The 19,259-nt window shown below is 34.2% G+C and overlaps 1 protein-coding gene, 1 non-coding gene and 1 pseudogene across 8 annotated transcripts; 1 reads left to right on the top strand and 2 right to left on the bottom strand.

The window, feature by feature from the left end:
* Positions 1 to 864: 864 nt before the first annotated feature.
* LOC111806708 (low affinity inorganic phosphate transporter 1 pseudogene) lies at positions 865 to 3,253 on the top strand (annotated as a pseudogene). The gene is made up of 2 exons (XR_015423093.1): positions 865 to 905; positions 1,542 to 3,253. The product of XR_015423093.1 is annotated as a low affinity inorganic phosphate transporter 1 pseudogene (transcript).
* Positions 3,254 to 3,312: 59 nt separating this feature from the next.
* Positions 3,313 to 3,385, bottom strand: TRNAR-UCU (transfer RNA arginine (anticodon UCU)). Its single transcript has one exon. It is a non-coding gene; the product is annotated as a tRNA-Arg (tRNA).
* A 729-nt stretch (positions 3,386 to 4,114) lies between these two features.
* Positions 4,115 to 9,842, bottom strand: CRY2 (cryptochrome 2). 6 transcript variants are annotated; one of them, XR_015423092.1, is made up of 6 exons: positions 8,615 to 9,639; positions 7,413 to 7,634; positions 6,431 to 7,137; positions 4,826 to 5,469; positions 4,304 to 4,404; positions 4,115 to 4,201 (listed from the first exon to the last, which is right to left on the bottom strand). XR_015423092.1 is itself a non-coding variant. In XM_087128852.1 (6 exons), the coding sequence occupies exons 2-5, from the start codon at positions 8,922 to 8,924 to the stop codon at positions 4,843 to 4,845; spliced, it is 1,866 nt and encodes a 621-aa protein (XP_086984978.1). In that variant the 5' UTR covers positions 8,925 to 9,044; positions 9,681 to 9,842; the 3' UTR covers positions 4,115 to 4,404; positions 4,826 to 4,842. The 6 variants fall into 6 exon arrangements, 5 of the variants coding, with proteins under 5 accessions (XP_086984978.1, XP_086984981.1, XP_086984980.1 ...); XM_087128852.1 differs by adding an exon at positions 9,681 to 9,842 and having other exon boundaries at positions 4,115 to 4,404; positions 8,615 to 9,044; XM_087128855.1 differs by adding an exon at positions 9,685 to 9,838 and having other exon boundaries at positions 4,115 to 4,404; positions 8,615 to 9,044.
* Between the last annotated feature and the right edge of the window lie 9,417 nt (positions 9,843 to 19,259).

Below are 19,259 nucleotides of genomic sequence, written 5' to 3'. Positions count from 1 at the left end.
TCTCGTCATCTTAATTCCATTGAAAATTTATGATTGATCAAGTCAAGGTCAATTAACGTTCGATTGTACTCGTTTTCCCTTAGCTCGCTCTCGAATACTCTCCCTCTCTCCGCTTGTCTTCTCTCTCTCGTGTCTCTATTAATCCCTCTTGATTTTCCTTCAAGTTCGCTCACTCGTCCTCCTCTCCCCGACCTTCAATCTCTAATCAAGAATTGTCAGTATTTCTCGCTCACAATCTCACTGTCGTGATCTTCCTATCACGTCACGAAAGAAAATACAAGCTATTCTCTTTTGTTGTTTTGTTTTTGTTGAATATAGAAGTAGAAGGACATTTCACTCAAGCAACACCGAACAAGTGTCGTGTGTAAATATGAACTTCTTGTTGTTTTTGTTGTCTCGTTGATTTGTTTTTTGTTTTTTGTTTGATTGTATGGAAAAAAAAAATAATAAACTTAGTCAATTTGAAGACTAACCTTTATAATTCTATATTTTATATAATATAATAATTACAACAATTAAAAGATACGTCGGGTGAATAATTGTATTGTTTTCTATTATGAATACATTGGTTGACGTGATATCAGCAGCATATCAACATCGAGACTTCAATTCCACAATACATCGATATATATATGGACAAAATATGATTGTACAAGTTATTTAAATTAATAATTAAATTATTTATATTTGTATTTATACAAAATGCTAATATTGAACCTCTAATTTAAAATTAAGAAATAGGGATAGAAAGAGACCAAAATAGACTTTTGATTGGTATATTCCAATAGATGCCCTCAGGGGCATTTCTGGAATTTGGACAGCTTCACTTATAAAAATAGCCGTTTTATCTTCATCTTCTTCATCCTTTGTTCTCCACCATTGTGTCATTTTTCCAGAAATTTCAGGTTCTCTTTCTCTCTCTACAGATCTTTTTTTTTTTTTTTTAAATATATTTTTGAAATTGAAAATTATGGGTAATATGTAATTTGTTAGTATTTCGTTTACTTTCTTTCGGGTATTATAATTAGCTTTTACGTTCAATAACGACGAGAAATAGTGTAACAGATGTCTTATCCACTCTAAATAGTTGTATTTTACTGGAACAGTAAAATCATAAAAGAAACTCGAGTCAAATTCTACCGTGCTCACTACTTTTTTCTTCTTCTTAGTTTGATCATACACGAGAGTGAGAATTCAAACGTTCTTGTTTTCGATTGGAAACTTAATATCTTAACTAACATAACAGATGTCTTATTCACTATATATATGTTCGAATCGATAAAAACAGTAAATCGTAAGAGAAATTCAATTCAAACTCTATATAGTTTACTTTTTTTTAAATTTCGGGTAAGTCATTCATCTCTAAACTCTATTCTATACGTTAGTTGAACACGGCTTTGCTTTGAACGTTTAACTTCCCCAAAAGGCCTTACACAAATAGAGATAGAGATAGTATTCATTGATTATAAATGGAACCATATAAAATTTTAAATTTGAAATTTATTTTTTCAAATTTTCAAAATTTAAATTTTAAATTTCAGTTGACCGGAGAGGAGGAGAAGGAAGAAGATTGATCGGAGATCTTCCATAGCCAAAAGCTTAAGATGAGCGAACAACTGGGAGTGCTAAGCGCACTCGATCTTGCAAAAACCCAATGGTACCATTTCACGGCAATCATCATCGCCGGAATGGGTTTCTTCACCGACGCCTACGACCTCTTCTGCATCTCCATCGTCACCAAACTCCTCGGCCGAATCTATTACCATATTCAAAACTCCCCCCGACCCGGATCTCTTCCCCCCAACGTCGCCGCCGCCGTCAACGGCGTTGCCCTCTGCGGCACGCTCGCCGGCCAACTCTTCTTCGGCTGGCTCGGCGATAAACTTGGCCGGAAAAGGGTCTACGGCATTACCCTCATTCTCATGGTCCTCTGTTCCATCGCCTCTGGCCTCTCCTTCAGCAACTCCCCAAAAGCCGTTATTTCCACTCTCTGTTTCTTCCGTTTCTGGCTCGGCTTCGGAATCGGCGGCGACTACCCTCTCTCCGCCACTATAATGTCGGAATACGCCAACAAAAAAACCCGCGGCGCATTCATCGCCGCCGTCTTCGCAATGCAGGGGTTCGGAATTTTAGCCGGAGGAATCGTTGCTTTGGTAGTCTCCGCCGCCTTCAACAACCGCTTCCCTGCACCACCCTACAGCGAAAATCCCTCCCGCCCCACAATCCCGGAGGCGGATTACGTGTGGCGAATCGTCCTAATGTTCGGCGCAATTCCGGCCGGAATAACATACTACTGGCGGATGAAAATGCCAGAGACGGCGAGATACACCGCTCTGGTGGCCCAAAACGCAAAACAAGCCGCCGCCGACATGTCAAAAGTGCTGCAAGTCCACCTCGAAGCAGAAGAACAAAAACCCACAACCGAATCAAATCAAAATCCAAACCGTTTCGGTTTATTCTCGAAGAAATTCGCGAAACGCCATGGGCTCCATTTATTGGGGACAACCACCACATGGTTTCTATTAGACATAGCTTTTTACAGCCAAAACCTCTTCCAAAAAGACATTTTCACCGCCATCGAATGGCTTCCACCGGCGGCAACAATGAGCGAATTAGAAGAATGTTTCAAAATCGCACGCGCACAGACACTAATTGCCCTGTGCGGGACGGTTCCCGGGTACTGGTTCACGGTGGTGTTCATCGATTACATAGGGAGATTCGTGATCCAATTGATGGGGTTCATAATGATGACGATTTTCATGTTTGCTCTGGCTTTTCCGTACAATCATTGGAAGGAGAAGCCGCACAGAATTGGGTTTGTGGTGATGTATTCGCTGACGTTTTTCTTTGCGAATTTTGGGCCGAATTCAACGACGTTTATAGTGCCGGCGGAGATATTTCCGGCGAGGTTGAGGTCGACTTGCCATGGGATATCGGCGGCGGCGGGGAAGGCAGGGGCGATAGTGGGGGCGTTTGGGTTTTTGTATGCGGCGCAGAGTAAGGATCCGGCGTTGACGGAGCCGGGGTACCCGACGGGGATCGGCGTTAAGAATGCTTTGATTGTGTTGGGATGCATTAATTTCTTGGGAGCTTTGTTTACTCTGTTAGTGCCGGAATCCAAAGGCAAATCTCTGGAGGAGCTGACGGGGGAGAACGAAGTGGATGACGATGGGATTGGAACTTCCCCTGTCTGATCATTTACAAATATTTTTTATTTTCTATTATTTAATATATAAATATCCTTTTTTATTTAGTATATAATTAAAAAGAAAAATATAAATATAATTCAATAAAAGAAAAGATTAAAAAATGCACGCCCAGTGGGACTCGAACCCACAATCGCCTGATTAGAAGTCAGACGCCTTATCCATTAGGCCATGGGCGCTTATTTGATAGATGGAATCGAAGCTAGCTATAAACCATAAAATAAATATCTATATTTTTCTAAAAGCAGGACATAAGATTGAATATTTTAATCTAATTCTCAAATTTACCCTTTTTAATCGCTTTTTTATTCCAAAAAATATTCGACTATATTAAGTTTTTATGGACCATAAAAATATCTATATTTTTAGTTCAACCTTTGACCTTTTGATCGAGAATACATATTTTATGTCAGTTAAGTTATGTTAAACAGATAAAAGTTATTACTGGATACATCGAGTAGAATTCTAGAGGCATGTTCTATCGCGTTTAAATATATTAATATAACAATAATTTAATCCCAAGAAAGTTCCCTTCAAAATTAAATGTCTTATGATGTTAAGATTTAATCTTTGTAGCTTATAAACACACTTGTCACCAATGAATTTATCATTCATCTATGTTTGAAGTTTTGTTGAATTTGATAACCATTTGGTTTTTAAAAATTATACTCGCTTTTTCACATTTTTGTTCTAAGTCGAATTCCAAAAACAAATATAAGTTTTCAAAACTCGGTTTGAATTTTGAAAATAGTTCGAGAAAGTACATAACAAAACAAATAAATCAATAGATGTAAATAGTGCTTAAAAACTTGATTCTCAAAGATCAAAGATCAAAGACCAAATAGTTATCGAACGAAGAAAATATATCGTATTTCTCAGCTACGGTGACTAAAATCAGATCCTAAGAGTAACCACATAAATTTGAATGATACATACTTCAATACCATGCCATGGTCAAGATACTCAAGAGGACTTGAAGGAATTACAACGGGAAACTGCACATATTTGGACAAATTTGCGAATAAAGTTGTGCACAGTTTTATGTTTTATGAGTATGTTTATATGTACAGAAAGGAGGAGGCATCTAAACTCAGTACCTTAGAGATCAAAAAGTGTACCAAACATCGGCACGCACAAGCCAACAATCGTTGAGGTAGATCCATTGCCCAGATGTGAAACCATTATCATTCCGAAGTTCCTGCGTGAGTTTCATAGAAAATATGGAGTCAAACAAGTCAGAAAAGATGAAATCCAAGAGTAAAATCAAGTTTCAAGATCCAGAATGTGAGCATAAGATATAATCCAAGAAGATTTATGTGAGATCCCACGTTGATTGAAGAGGAGAACGAAACATATTCTTTATAAGGGTGTAAAAACCTCTCCCTAGCAAACGTATTTTAAAAATCTCGACGGAAAACCCAAAGAAAACAATATCTGCTAATAGTAAGTTTGGGCTGTTACAAACGTTTTAAAAACCTTGAGGGGAAGCTCGAAAGGGAAAACTCAAAGAGGACAATATCTGCTGGCGGTGGGTTTGAGCCGTCACAATTTAAAACCGCATTGTGATAAGCATTCAAGCATTAGCTCTGTAAAACTACTGAGGTAATGTAGAAACTCACTATCATTAATTGAATTCTCATCTATCAGTTCCTTCAGATGATTCTGGCAGCCCTTTTGATGAGGAACAAAACTGTGGAACAGAAAAGGAAGTTCTGCTGGTGGATGGCTTCTTAGATGATGAAGATTCAGCAGTAGAGCATAAATCTTCGTCTGGTTTCGACGTCCCAGCTTCACTTTGTACGTCGTTGCGAATATTATATTGAAATTCTCCTTTCTCTTCCATAGGCTTAGACCGTTTCCTACTCAATGGATTATCAACCTTTGAAGTTTGAATCATGGGTACCTTCTGATCATTAGAAGAATAAGTAGCACAGGTTTTTGGCTCTGCTACAACATTTGTAGTACCTAAGGATTGAATCCTATCTGCATTATCCATAACAACTTCATTTGTACCATTTGAGTTTGCCCCAGCAGCTGCTTCAATCTCCCGCATTTTGATTATGGCTTCTCTCAATCGATTAGCAGCAAAGTCTAAGTCAACTATCGGTGTAGGATAGTTTAAGCCTAACTCAACTCCTGAAACTTTCAGGACAGTCTGAGGTGCATCCCAAGGATGATGAATCCACTCGGTCGGCATTCGTGCTAGCTCAGGCAGCCAATGCCTAATATATTCTCCATCTGGATCGTATTTCGAGCCTTGAATCTAAATTCAAGAATGTCGAGTTAGCATGATGAGATAAGTAGAGACTATAACGTTTAACTGATAATTTTAGGTACAACAAGGCATCATAACAGATTTTAAAAAAAATATATAAATAAAGATACTGTAATTGGCCAGCCAATAATCTTCTTATTACTTCAATTATGAATAAAAAACTGAACTAATTATCGGTATAAGGCATCAGATATGTTATTTTAGATGTTGTTAAATGTCAGATAAATGTATATCAGGAAGTATTTCAAGCATATCTCATGTTCTATTTGTCGAGGATTGTTGGGAGGAAGTCCTACATTGGCTAGTTTAGGGAATGATCATGGATTTATAAGTAAAGAATACATCTCCATTCGTATGAGGCCTTTTCGGTTAGCTCAAAGCAAAGTCATGAGAGTTTATGCTCAAAGTGGACAATATCATACTATTGTGGAGAGTCGTGATTTCTATCATGATATCAGAGTCATGCCCTTAATTTAGTCATGTCCATAGAATCCTCAAATGTCGAACAAATAAGTTGTGAGCCTCAAAGGTGTAGTCAAAAGTGACTCAAGTGTCAAACAAAGGGTGTACTTTGTTTGAGGACTCCAGAGAAGGAGTCGAGCCTCGATTAAGAGGAGACTATTCGAGGGCTCCATAAGCCTCGGGGAAGGCTGTGTAGTGTACTTTGTTTGGAGGGGAGAATTGTTGGGAGGGAATCCAACGTTGGCTAATATAGGGAATGATCATGGGTTTATAAATAAGAAATACATCTCCATTGGTATGAGGCCTTTTGGAGAAGCCCAAAGCAAAGCTACACTGGAGAGTCGTGATTCCTACCCTACTGTTCTTTATTAAGTATCTACCACATGCTTCCAAAATTAAGTGCAGTTCAATTGTGGCATAGCTGACAATTAGAAATTTAATCTTGAAGACATTTGAGTGCTTTTAAGTTTAAAGAAACTAAACATACCTGTGGGTCGTCCAATCTCTCAAGTTCATGGCCGTCTGGCAAACTCCCAGAAATATATTGCCAACCAAGGATATCACTTTCCAAATCTGCATCTAAAAGAGTGTCCCAGAAATACTTCATTCCCCATTTCCAAGGAAGAAGCAAAACCTTAACTGCAAAGCTAGAAACAATCACTCTTATTCTGTTGTGTATCCATCCAGTTGCCCAAAGCTCTCTCATTCCAGCATCAACCAATGGGTAGCCAGTTCGACCCTGCCTCCAAGCTTTAAAGTTATTCTGGCTAGCATGCCAAGGGAAGAACTTCAGGCTGCTCAGCAATGATCTCTCATGGGTGAATGGAAAGTTGAAACATATATAACGGGAATACTCTCTGAGCCCTATAGCTCTGAGAAACAGATTTGTGCTTTGTTCCCCTACAGCGTTTTCCTCTCTTGCCCACAATATCTGTTTCATTCTCACTTTTTGGAAAACCTTCCAGACACTTACTTCCCCAAAATGTAGGTATGGGGACAGTAGAGATGTCGAGCTACCGCCAAGCTGTTGCCTATTTTTCGCATATTCTAGCAGATGATTTTCAACAAATTCAGCCAGAGCATTATCAGCGTTGCTCCACCCTGGCGACCAAGCTCTTGCTAGTAATGCATTGCTAGATTTCTCTGATTCATTTTCAAGACCTAGTTCCTCAATGGAACAACTTCCCACTGATCCTGTCAAGATTAAAACAGGAGAGAAGCTCTTAAGACAATACTCTACACAGTTCTAAAAGTTTCACAACAAGCTCCTTTGCAGTTGCATGCATATCTATACAAGTATTTCAGTACTATTCTGTTAATTCCAAAATTTTGTTAGAATAGCAACCTAGCTTCTCATTCTTTCTATCTATCTTCCAAAAGTATCACAAATATCAATCCTAGAAGCATCAAAGAACGTATCTTCAAGGATGAATGATTCGGAAATTACATATATACTGTCAGAAATGTACCTGCAGCATGTTGTAGTTTCCATGGAGGGAGAGTTGAAATAAATTCCTTCTGCAAAAGAAGACATTTACCCCAATAGTCCTTGAAAGTCGTAAAAGCATTCCCATTTTCATCATATACGTCCCATGGCTCATATAAAAGATCTGCATTGTAGCTCTGTACAGAAATTCCAAGTTCAACTAGTTTTTCTTTAATATTGTGGTCTCGGACAAGTGAAATGGGATCTGAGATGAAAAGATAACCATTAGTAGAATGATCTTGGTATCTCTGTAGTTTGACACAGGCACTTTCCCAACCACAGAGGCAGGAAGAATTGCTTTAAAACTATTATTCGGCCTTACATCAAGCAGAAGCTAAAACTCCTTATTTTACTAGGTCCTAAAAATGTGGTTGCTTGAGAATGAAATCACCTCTTTGTTGAGGATGGTTGGGAGGGAGTCCCACGTCGGCTAATTAAAGGAATGGTCATGAATTTATAAGTAAGAAATACATCTTCACTGGTATGAGCCCTTTTGGGGAAGCCAAAAGCAAAACCAAAACCATGAGAGCTTATGCTCAAAGTGGACAATATCATACCATTGTGGAGGGTCGTGATTCCTAACACTCTTGTCATGGAGGATATAAAATGAGATAATTATGTTCTTACGAAGGTTCCTCTCCACCAGTTAAGTGAAAATGATTAAGTATCATGATTTGTGTATTTTATACAATATCTACCTTGAACTGACGGTGATTTATATTGTGTGTTGCTGCGAAGCCAACTGCTGACTTTATGACAAACTAATTGTTAGTGATATGGATATTTTGAGAAATCTCTTCTCCTACATTTTATCCCCCAGCCTTCCAACTGGGTAGTAATGAAGTTATCTATCCACACCAAGTTTGGTAAGGTTTGCCACTAGAAATTTACAGGAGTTGTTTCTTTTTTGTCGTAGAAAAAACAAATATTTTGTTCACCAACACAAAGTAAGGTGCACAGGAAATTCCAAAGTAGCATGATGATCCACTACGAAACTACAACTCAGTCAGCTGCAAAGAACATTGAGCAGGACATGCCATCACAATGTAATGACAATTCCACCACACAGAATTCCCAAGGGCAATGATACACATACTTTAATCAGTAAGTGCATTAGCATATTCCTAATTGAAAAGAGCATCAAATCTCAAGCAAGAGAAGGAAACTAGAAAGGAACATACGTACCGTAGAGACAGTTAAATGCTACTTTTGTTGCCCCAATAGCATTGATACACTCCAGAAGAGAGAAAATAGTACTCTGAGTTTTCATTAGCACGAGGTCCGAACCAAGGGATTTCAATGACTGTTTTAAATGGGCAAGTGATTGCTTCAGCCACCACCTTGATACCCGTCCAGGATAGAATTGTACCTCCTCTTTAGGACACCATATGTACACAGGATATACAAAACCATCTCTAGCAGCAGCAGTTAAAGCAGGGTTGTCCTCAATCCTGAGGTCTCTCCGAAACCATACTATGGTCTTGTTGCAACCCATATTTGGGGAATCAGAGCTTCCAGCATCCACTTCAGTGACAGAAAGGTTAAAGCCTTCTCAACATCTCAGAAATCTGAATCTATGTGAAGAACCACAATGATTCCATGGTCCCCCCAATTGCTGTCAACCAAATTCATAACAACCGATCAAAAATTACTCAAATCATATCACAAATCAGAAACACCACAGAAGAAGAAGCCAATTTAAAATATGAACTACAAGATTCCAGTAGAGAAATAAGCAGTAAACCGTCTGGCAACGGAAAAGGGGGCCATAACTACCCCAGATGATCAAGTTGACCACTCTCAAATTAGGACACGGTGCCAACGCCGTCTCAACAGCTTAAAACCAATCACGAGCACAATTTACAATCACAAGCTGATAGAAAGAGAGACAGGGGAAAAATGCACAAGAACTCTTGAAGTATGATCGGAGCAGCTTCAAGAATTATAGTAGATCTGAGACAAACTTATGACTCTTCCCAACAATCGTCATACAAGAATACCATTTACCGAAACCAGGAAATATCAACACGAAATCTATACATAATCTGAAATCTATCGAGGATTCTAGCAAGATTACAACTTTTTCAGTAAGATATCAGAAACCCACTTAGCCCTACCAACCAGAAAACAAAAAAGGGGCTGAAATCTCAAGGTCATCATTTTACTTGAAGCAGATAAATAATCAATAATTAAAGAAAAACAAGAACAAAAAAGAACAAGATATAGATAAATGATCTCAAAATATACTTACGTACGATGGATTCGCCTAACTCGAAATAAACAGGGAGACTGTGAGGTTAATTAAGTGAATCACTAAATATCCTTCACGTGAGTTACTTGAAGGATCCAATTTCCTGAAGCTCACATGGTCGCTGACAATGACGGTGTTAGGAACCACTTCTTATCGTCGTATTGATTGTGAGCCCACTGGCAAAGAGATAAGGCTTGCCTCAACATGTGCCAACCACTTGAGTCCAAAATGGACTTACCCCAATAGTTTTTCGGTAAACCCACCATGTTTGAGTCCTTGCATTTATACCTATTTAGGAAAGATTTGGCAGTTCGTTCACATTTGGGCCTCTCCAGTTTTCTACAGTTCATGCAAGTAGAAATGGGAATATTTAATCACAAAACAAACAGTAAAAACTTGCAGAATTCAAGCAAGAGCTTCTAGTTTTCCCAAAAAAAAATCATAAAGAACTTGTACAGGAAGTGGAAACTACAGTTGGAAAAGTTAATAAACAGTCAATTTCACCGTACCTGTTTGAAATTTTGACAGTTCTCTACGAATTTCTTCATTCAATAAAATTAGATAAAATCTAGACAAACAAACAACCAACCAATCAACCAATTGGCAATTCCCACATGCTGATGAACAAGGGTGGGGTGTGGCGTGTCGTGGTGTCGGCTAATTAACTTTAAAGATTGATAGAAAGCTGAAACCAAGGGTGGGGCATTAGAAACATTGATCTAATTCAATCTTTAACCCACCATTCCTTTGCCTAATCGCCAATCACTCAATTCAAACTACATACTGAATCAGCACGAACTCAGAGATGCATAAATAAGCTTTACAGACAAATTACACTAGTTTATAACTCTCACTTCACGATTTAAACTTCAAATTTTTCGAAATAAGTTCAAATCATACCTGCCATTAGACCGAGATTTCGCCACATAGCAGTGGCCATAGATTATACTCGAGCAAAATTGAGGCTAAATAGATCGAAGATAATTTGATTCCACAATGAATTAGGTCGCCCATACTCGTATTACAAACTCAATCCCTTCCAAAATCGCAACAATTGAAGTAGAAATGGCGGTATAAGGGAGGCCAATCGTCTTAGATTGCATTGCAACAACGATTTGTACAGATGAAACTCGCCTTCCTTGCAAGCAGAATGAGCATTAGAATTAAGTTGCAGAACTCCATCAGAAGAAGGAGATCAACAATTTCACGCGCTATCTTTGTCGTTAAGATTCAAGGTTCCATCCAGTGTTCGTACTTGGCTGTCGTTGAGCCGCATTGGATCGATCGGACTGCGGAGGTTGACGGCATCCGTACAAAAAACCCTTCGTACTTCCCCTCTTACGACAGCTCCGGCAGAGGCTCCGAAAGAGGGAAAAGGAGATTTCCATTCAAATTTATAGTTAATTATGGCGGGAAAAAATAAAACTGACTACTGATTTTGGTTTGGTTAGATTAATTTATCAATTTTCTTAATTATTTAAAAAAAATTCATTAAAATCACGTAAAATTTAAATATTAAATATTTATAAGTCACTATATATACTAATTTCGAACATTAATTATTCTTAATCTTTTCAAAAATCGGGTTGAGTTGAGTTATTTGGTAAAAAAATGTCAACTTGTAAACCGGACCGAATTTACTTAAGTGTAGTCGAACATCTCTATTTTATATAATAATTTTGTGAATTTACCAATTTTATACTAAAACTTTAAAATTTTTAAATAAATGGTGCAATTTTTATTTTAAACTATGTATTAACTAGTTGAGTTATTCTTAAATTAACGTTAAAAATGAATAAAATTCAATAGACTTTCATTTGTAAAAATGCCTAAATTCTTTCGTAAAAATAGATCTACAACTTTTAATAGTCATTTGAAACGTAATGCTAACCCTATTCTTCATTTTAAAAAAGAACCGATATATTTTGTGACACTCGACTAAATAAGGGTTGCATGAATGAACTGATATCACATCCAAATTAGAGCAATCTTAAAAATAAAATAGCTTAAAAAAAAAAGCTTAAAATAATCAAAAGTTACTATCTATACCAACAATGTGCACCTTCTTTTTCAGTGGTCCAATCATAGAAATTCATGATTAGGCGTGTTTTACTTTGAGCATTTTTACGTTGGATGACTTTTTTTAAATTAGTAAGTGTTACGATTAGACGTGTTCTTTATCATAAGGAAATAGATGTGAATTCAATAATTTATTTATTTATTTATTAAATGTAGAGCGGAATTAAAAAATTATATATTTATTAAAGCGGGTGATATTATTATTTAAAAATATTTTTATTATAAATATTTATTATCTAAAATGTATGAAAGTGGAATGTGGGACACATTAGCATTGACCTACTAGTGAAGCTAAAAATTGACAAATTATTTTTAAAACATAAACTATTATTTTAGGCCAATAATGCAAACCATATTAGCCGTCGACATACATAAAACGAGGTCGAATAATAATAAAACCAACAAAATCCCAATAAATAAATAAATAAATATATAATTAATAATATAAACAGAGACCAGAGCCGAGAATCTCTATTTAAACAGATAATAAGGTGATTTTTTTTTTATTATTATTCGTGTGGTAAATAAGCGTAATTTATTATTTATTTTTTTTAATTTCAGCACGTTCGGATTGAAAGATTTGAATGTCGGGTCTCTTAGAGTTTTTGTCAAAATTGAGGTACGTCTATACCCACGGAGCCAAAACTTGAATTTTAATTAATTAACAAAACTTTATATAATAATATAAATCATTATAGAATTTGAATTAAACAGTTTTCTTGAATATGTAAAATCAAATATTATTGCTTTAATATTTTTTAAATAAAAATAAACCCAATTGGCCTAAAAAAAATAGACTTTGAATATTACAAATATTGTGGCAAGAAATTCCAATTATCAATAAATAAAACACATCTTTTTCTGAAATAAATAAATAAAACACATTTTTAAATTTAATACCGACATTCTATGTTCTTTGGTCTTTTATTTATTTATTTATTTAATAATTTATACATAAATGAAAATTTTAAAATATAATAAGATTTTTCTTATAAATTATACCTATTATTTATGAATATAATTTATTTTTAATACTACCATTACTTTTTTAATATTTATTTTGTATGAATATATGAACAAAATATACAAAATTCTCTCTATATTTAGCATTATAAATATTCAAGAAATTTATAACAAATGCAAATAATTTTTGGGTTGGATTAGTTATATTAATTAATTATTAGATGAAACTTTATCTATATTTATTTATTATAATATTAATGTATTTTAGAAGATAGATTAAAAATATATGATGTAACAAATGTATGATACCCTGTACTCAACAAACCTCGAGATTAAAATAAGTTGTATGGAAGCAAATCTCGAGATTAGCAATAAGTTGGAACGGATTACCTTGATGATCAAGATCAAGAGTAAAGAAAACTCGTTTATAAACTCGTGATTCGAATCACTCCACAAGAAGTTTGGTCAATACCATTTGAATGACTCTAGCATGCAAGTTCTAAACACAAGAATTTACAAAGAAAAAACTTAGCTCTCAACAAAGCTAAAATATAAATTTTATTATTGATTCCAAAATCTGATGTCTCTGATCAAAGAAAAGAAGACTTTATATAGTCTTTACAACCTTAACCTATGTGATACATAACTCCGAAATTAAATATGGGCTAGTAGATGAGAAATACCCATAACGTTCATATTAAAATGGCTAGTTAACGGTGGAATATGGTAACTCACGTGAGTTACAATATAACCTTAACTTCTATAATTAAACTAAATCAAATATGATAAACAAATAATTAAATTATAATTAAACAGTGCAATGAATGAAATGTGTTTATTAGTCATCCTTGGACTAATTTCATAAATTCGGCTGAGTTCATTAAATGCAATTTAAAATGCATTTAATTCATCTCTTTCTTGAAGTTCAACTTTGCACAACATTTAAGGGAGGTATCCAACGTCTTCTATAATTTCCTTTGATGAGCTCACCATAACTTGAATATAAGTGTATAAGGTTTGTTATAGCTTCTTGGCTCTCGTCCTTGTAATTGGACCTTGAGGTATGGAAATTCCTTGGCCGAGGTTGATATCATAAGTCATGTAATGACACATGCTCAGGATTCGGAATCCTGATTCAGCACCTAAATACCCTGGTATTCTCGTACAACACAGTCACGTTATTTATATCCCCATAAATTAACACGAACTATAATTGCTCCAATCAAAGCATGCTTAACTATGAAGTTTCTATGATTAAACCACCGAAAAAAAATGTTCACCATGTTAGTATATGCAGTAATTTTTATTTACTTCAAGCCTTTTTTAGTCATCTTATTCTCAAAATTGCTCTTAATTCATATGTGGTCTCAGTTTATTTATATACATCTCCTTTACTCAGTGTCACAAGTTGTACCGAAGTAAATTTGAATTTTCAAATTTGTAGATTAGGTTTAACTAATTCGTACTTTTTGAGTGAAACATTAAATTAAAATTGACATATTGAAATAAACCTTAAAAAAAAAGTTGTCACACTCAACGTGTGATAGACTTATATCGGAAATAATTAATTTTTAAAATTAAAAAATGTAGAAAATAAAAAAGTCATATAAAGAAAATAAATATTATTGGAAAATTCTCGACTCGATTCGATTCATGCATGTATAAATGTATATTGGTGGGGTTTGAGGCATTGAGCTGCATAACTTTGAATTTCAACTTATTATTTTCTCATTTTTTGAAAATTAAAATTTTGAATAATTCAACTTTAAAATCATTAATTATTATTATTAAGTTCAAAGAGAAATTGTTTTCACATTCTTCCCCTAAATAAATTAAATATCTTTTGCATTATCCATTTAACCTAATAATTTCTAATAAATTTTTATACATTTGATAATGTTTTATTTATTACATCATCATGATGTCATATTTTTTAAAAATTTCTTTATTATTGTGGTCAAGAAAATAATCAAAGTTCATTATGCCAAATATCATATTCTCTTGTAGACTTTTATGGCCACATTAATATATATATATATATATATTAAAGTTTGATTTAAACATCAAATCATGTCTTTATTTTAATTAATATATTATAATATTGTTACATATGTCAAACATAGAATATAAGGTTGTTAAAAGTAAAATTAAAAATTTAACTAACAATAGTGGTTTTTTTGTTTTTATTTTTTAAAATACAATTCGTAAAGAATGGTACGTAAATAAATCGATATCATATTTGAATGAGAGTTATCATGAAGATAAATTTTTAAAAGATTGATAGTTACTATCTATACCAACACGAGTCATTCTAACATGTTTTGTCCTCATTCACGTGCATCCTAGAAAAATTTCAAAGTGGTCACCTGACATCGAATTACTCCAAATAAATCATGTTTAACCAGGAGTTCCTATGATTGAGCTACCGAAAAGGAATGTGCATCTTGTTAGTGTATGCACTGACTCCCAATTCTTTTTAAGGTTTTATTAATCATTCTATTCTCAAGATTGCTCTCATTCAGATGTGGTATTGGTGTTAGAAATCACGGATCTTCACAATGGTATGATATTGTCCACTTTGAGCATAAACTCTCATGGCTTTGCTTTGGGCTTCCCAAAAGTCCTCATCCCAGTGGAGATAGTATCACTCCCAATAATCCTTAACAATGCTCTCCTTAATCGAGGCTCGACGCCTTTTTCTCCTCAACAATCCTCCCCTTAATCGAGGTTCGACTCCTTTTTCTGGAGCCCTCGAACAAAATACATCATTTGTTCGACACTTTAGTCACTTTTGATTACACCTTCGAGGATCACAATTCTTTGTTTGATATTTGAGGATTCTATTGATATGGCTAAGTTTAGGGCATGACTCTGATACCATGTTAGAAATCACGGATCTCCACAATGGTATGATATTATCCACTTTGAGTATAAGCTTTCGTGGCTTTGCTTTGGGCTTCTCCAAAAGGCCTCATCCCAATGGAGATAGTATTTCTCACTTATAAACTCACCAATGTGGAGCTCACTCCCAATAATCATCGACAATTGGTTCATTCATGCACCTCTCCTTTACTTGGATCACACAAGAAAACACGAGTTAAGATAAATCATGTTTTAAAAACTCGGGTTGATTTGTGGGGATATAAGGATAGTCTTCACTCTTAAAAACACTTCAAATCATGTTAAAAGAATTCGGGTATGTATATACGATCTAAACCGCTCTCGTTTTCTATAAGGTGTGGAAAGGGGAAAATGATGGATGGGTCCTTTTTCTTGGCTGAAAATGAAATTGAGAAATTTTAAGCGAAAGGAATGAAATTTTGGATGAAAAAAGAATCAATGAGAGAATAAATTGGACAATAGGTTAGTGTGCTCTATATTTCTTGTCTTCTTCCCAATGATTAGTCAAAGTCAAACCAAAGACCAATGTAAAACGTTGACTGTCCGACCAATCATGTTACTTTTTTCCATTTTCTTACTAATTTGGTAATTAAATTATTGGCCACGTTCTTTGACTTTTCAACTCATCAATAAATTGCGATTCATTAACTTCAATACATGTCTATTTGATCATTTGACTTCGTTGGAGAGTTGACTTCACTTTGTACGCTTAATACAAACTCGATCTCTCGTACGATTATCGCTCATCTAGCGTGTTTATGAGTTTTTTTAGTCTTTAAACTTTCAAATAATTAATCATTTTTTCAATTTGGTTGGGTTGAATTTTTTAAAAATTCAAAAATTTCCGTCAATTCGGGTGTTAACATTTTTTTGGTTGGTTCAACCTGGCCAACCCGAAAATAGAGTTATTCTTGGTAAAAATTCTTTCTTTCCTCTGTCGAGGACTTCCACGAAATGAAAATACACAAAATTGCATCTCCTCGTGCGTTTTCCAACTTAGGCTTATTAATAACAAGTAGGGTTTGATGGATTGTAACGACTCAGATCCATCTCTAGCAGATATTGTCCTCTTTAGGCTTTTCCATTTCGGGCTTCCCCTCAAAGCTTTAAAACGCGTCTGTTAGGGAAGGTTTCCACACCCTTATAAATGGTGGTTTGTTCTACTCCCCAACCAATGTGGGACATCACAATCCACCCCCCTTCGGGGCCAGCGTCCTCGCTGGCACATTTCCTTCCTCCAATCGATGTGGGACTGCTCCCAAATCCACCTCCTTTTGGGGCCTAGCGTCCTTACTGGCACACCGCCTTGTGTCTACCCCTTCAAGGAACAATGAGAAGGCTGAAACATCATCCAGTGTCTAACTCTGATACCATTCCTTAAATCATATATAAGTTCATCTATAGACCTAGTTAATATAATATAAATACAAATACTATTATAATAATAATTTTTGTATTTAGTTTTAGGAAAATATATTCTCAAACCCAATTATAATATTGTTATATTTATGAGGAAAATAAAAGAATAATTTAGTTATAAATTGTTAGATTCTCGTACGAACATTAATTTATATCTACACCTTAGTTTCCACGGCTATACAATATATTATTCACAGTAGCTTTATTAAAATGAGTTTTCTTTTTAAATATAATATATAATTATTAAAAAAAAATTACAAGAGGCCGACATTACTTTATTTATTTATTTATTTATTTGTGGGCCATGTCCTCTAGTGCATGGAGTCTCTGTTGTTTCTATTTATAATGCCACGTATTAAAATATCTTAGCCATCAAAATAAATAAATAAAAACATTAGCCACCTTAAATTACTCAATAATTTATCTTTTCATTATTTCAAATAACTTTATTATTATTTTAATAATTAAAATATTAAAATAATAATAAAGTAATTGAACCAAAATTGAATAAATGAACAAATTAGGAATGATTAAAGAGAATCTTTAATTTTTTTTTTAATTAAAAGATAGAGAGAATCTAAAATTTATTTAATTATGCAATTTAGATCCAATCGGATATCGAATTATTAATTATAATAAAAAATTAACTAAATGAGTTATAATCATTTTAATTTATTTTATTTTTTATTTAAAAAATAATAATTACGAAGCATATGAAAAATGAATATGAGTCATGATTTATTGTTTACTATAAAGTTTGATTAATTGGAAAATTAATCCTAAGTTAGGTGTTGAAGCAATTATAAGTTTAATGTCACATCATTAAAATTAACGATTTAATTCAAATGGGTCCTTATTCAATTAACCTTACTGTTATTCATTTCCAAAAAATAATAATAAATAAATCAATTTAATGAGTTTATAACTAAATAATAACCCCCACGTGCCACGAACCCACTTGGAACCGTCCTACTTCAGTAGCAGCCAGTTCCCTGGATCGTTCTCACTACGACGCCGTTTTGATTTTTCCTTTTTCTTTTTTTTTTGGCTGCTTTTATTTACCACTAAAACCATAGTGGGAAATTGATTATTATTTTTCGACCAATTAGGTTTCTCCCTCGTGTGCTTTTACCAGCCACACTAAAAGACAAATAAATAAATAAATAAATAAATATATATATATATATATATATATATATATATATAGACGTTACGCGTATTTTAGTCAAATAGTTTAATCTTTTAAAATTATATTAATTTTTCCAATTTTTAATATTAATTAATAATCTTGAACGTGTTGGTCTCTTTGATTGAAATAAGATTTGTACTTTAGTTTGAAAATTAATGTTTTTTTTTATAAAAAAAAAAAAAGAAAAAAAGTCTTCTAAATAATTGTATACAGCTCAACTAAATGTATGATAGTTGGATCGAGAATTTTTGTAATGCCCCAAGCTCAAAATTTGGATAAGGCTCGATAATTGATGACTCTGACGTTCCCGTGCGACATGGTCCGTTACAAGAGTAAAAACTACCCCTACATACCAACTCGAGTTATTCTAGCATGTTTTGTTATCACTCACGCACAAACAAACCATTGAGCAAGATTGAGCCACTGAAAAGGAAGATGCACCTGACAGTAACTTTCAATTCTTTTAAGCTTTTCTTAGTTATTCTATCTTCATAATCGCTCTGATTCAGATGTGATCTCAGTTCATTCATGTAACTCTCATTTACTCCGGCGTCACAATTTCTCTAATATTAGTTGAGAATTTGAAAAAATATTCAAAATTAGACCAAAAAATGATGGCTTTTAAAAACGTCAAACCTAAACATCAGCTTTCACATAACACGATATAAACACGTTAAAAATGACATAACTCAACAACAATTGACACATACTACAACTTTTAAACCCTAACGCTCAAAATCACTCCTAACCCATTTACCATATTTAAAAAACATGACATAATGATCGACGAACAATACCCGAACCCGAGTAATATATCATTATTTTAATTCCCACCTCAACTAATACTCATGCTACGTCAATCCACAACCCTTTAAAAAACCCTAAAATTTTCCCTCAAATCATAATAAAATATTTTTAACTACTCCTACAACTAGACAATACTAAAAAATATAAAATAAAATAAGGACATCACCCCAAAAAAAAAAAAAAAAAAAACACTATTGTCCACTTATATATATATATATATA

This window comes from Cucurbita pepo, chromosome 12 (assembly GCF_057944985.1).
Source record: "Cucurbita pepo subsp. pepo isolate OVF chromosome 12, ASM5794498v1, whole genome shotgun sequence".
Classification (NCBI taxonomy): Eukaryota; Viridiplantae; Streptophyta; class Magnoliopsida; order Cucurbitales; family Cucurbitaceae; genus Cucurbita; species Cucurbita pepo.
The sequence above is the reverse complement of the archived record's forward strand: the minus strand, read 5'-3'. Positions and strand labels throughout refer to the sequence as shown.

Coding starts and splice junctions, on each gene's coding strand:
- CRY2 (XM_087128852.1), bottom strand. CDS start 8,924: ATGGGTTGCAACAAGACCATAGTATGGTTTCGGAGAGACCTCAGGATT. Junction 7,138..7,412: donor GAAACTACAACATGCTGCAG/GTACATTTCTGA, acceptor TAATCTTGACAG/GATCAGTGGGAAGTTGTTCC. Junction 5,470..6,430: donor AGAGATTGGACGACCCACAG/GTATGTTTAGTT, acceptor TCTTGAATTTAG/ATTCAAGGCTCGAAATACGA.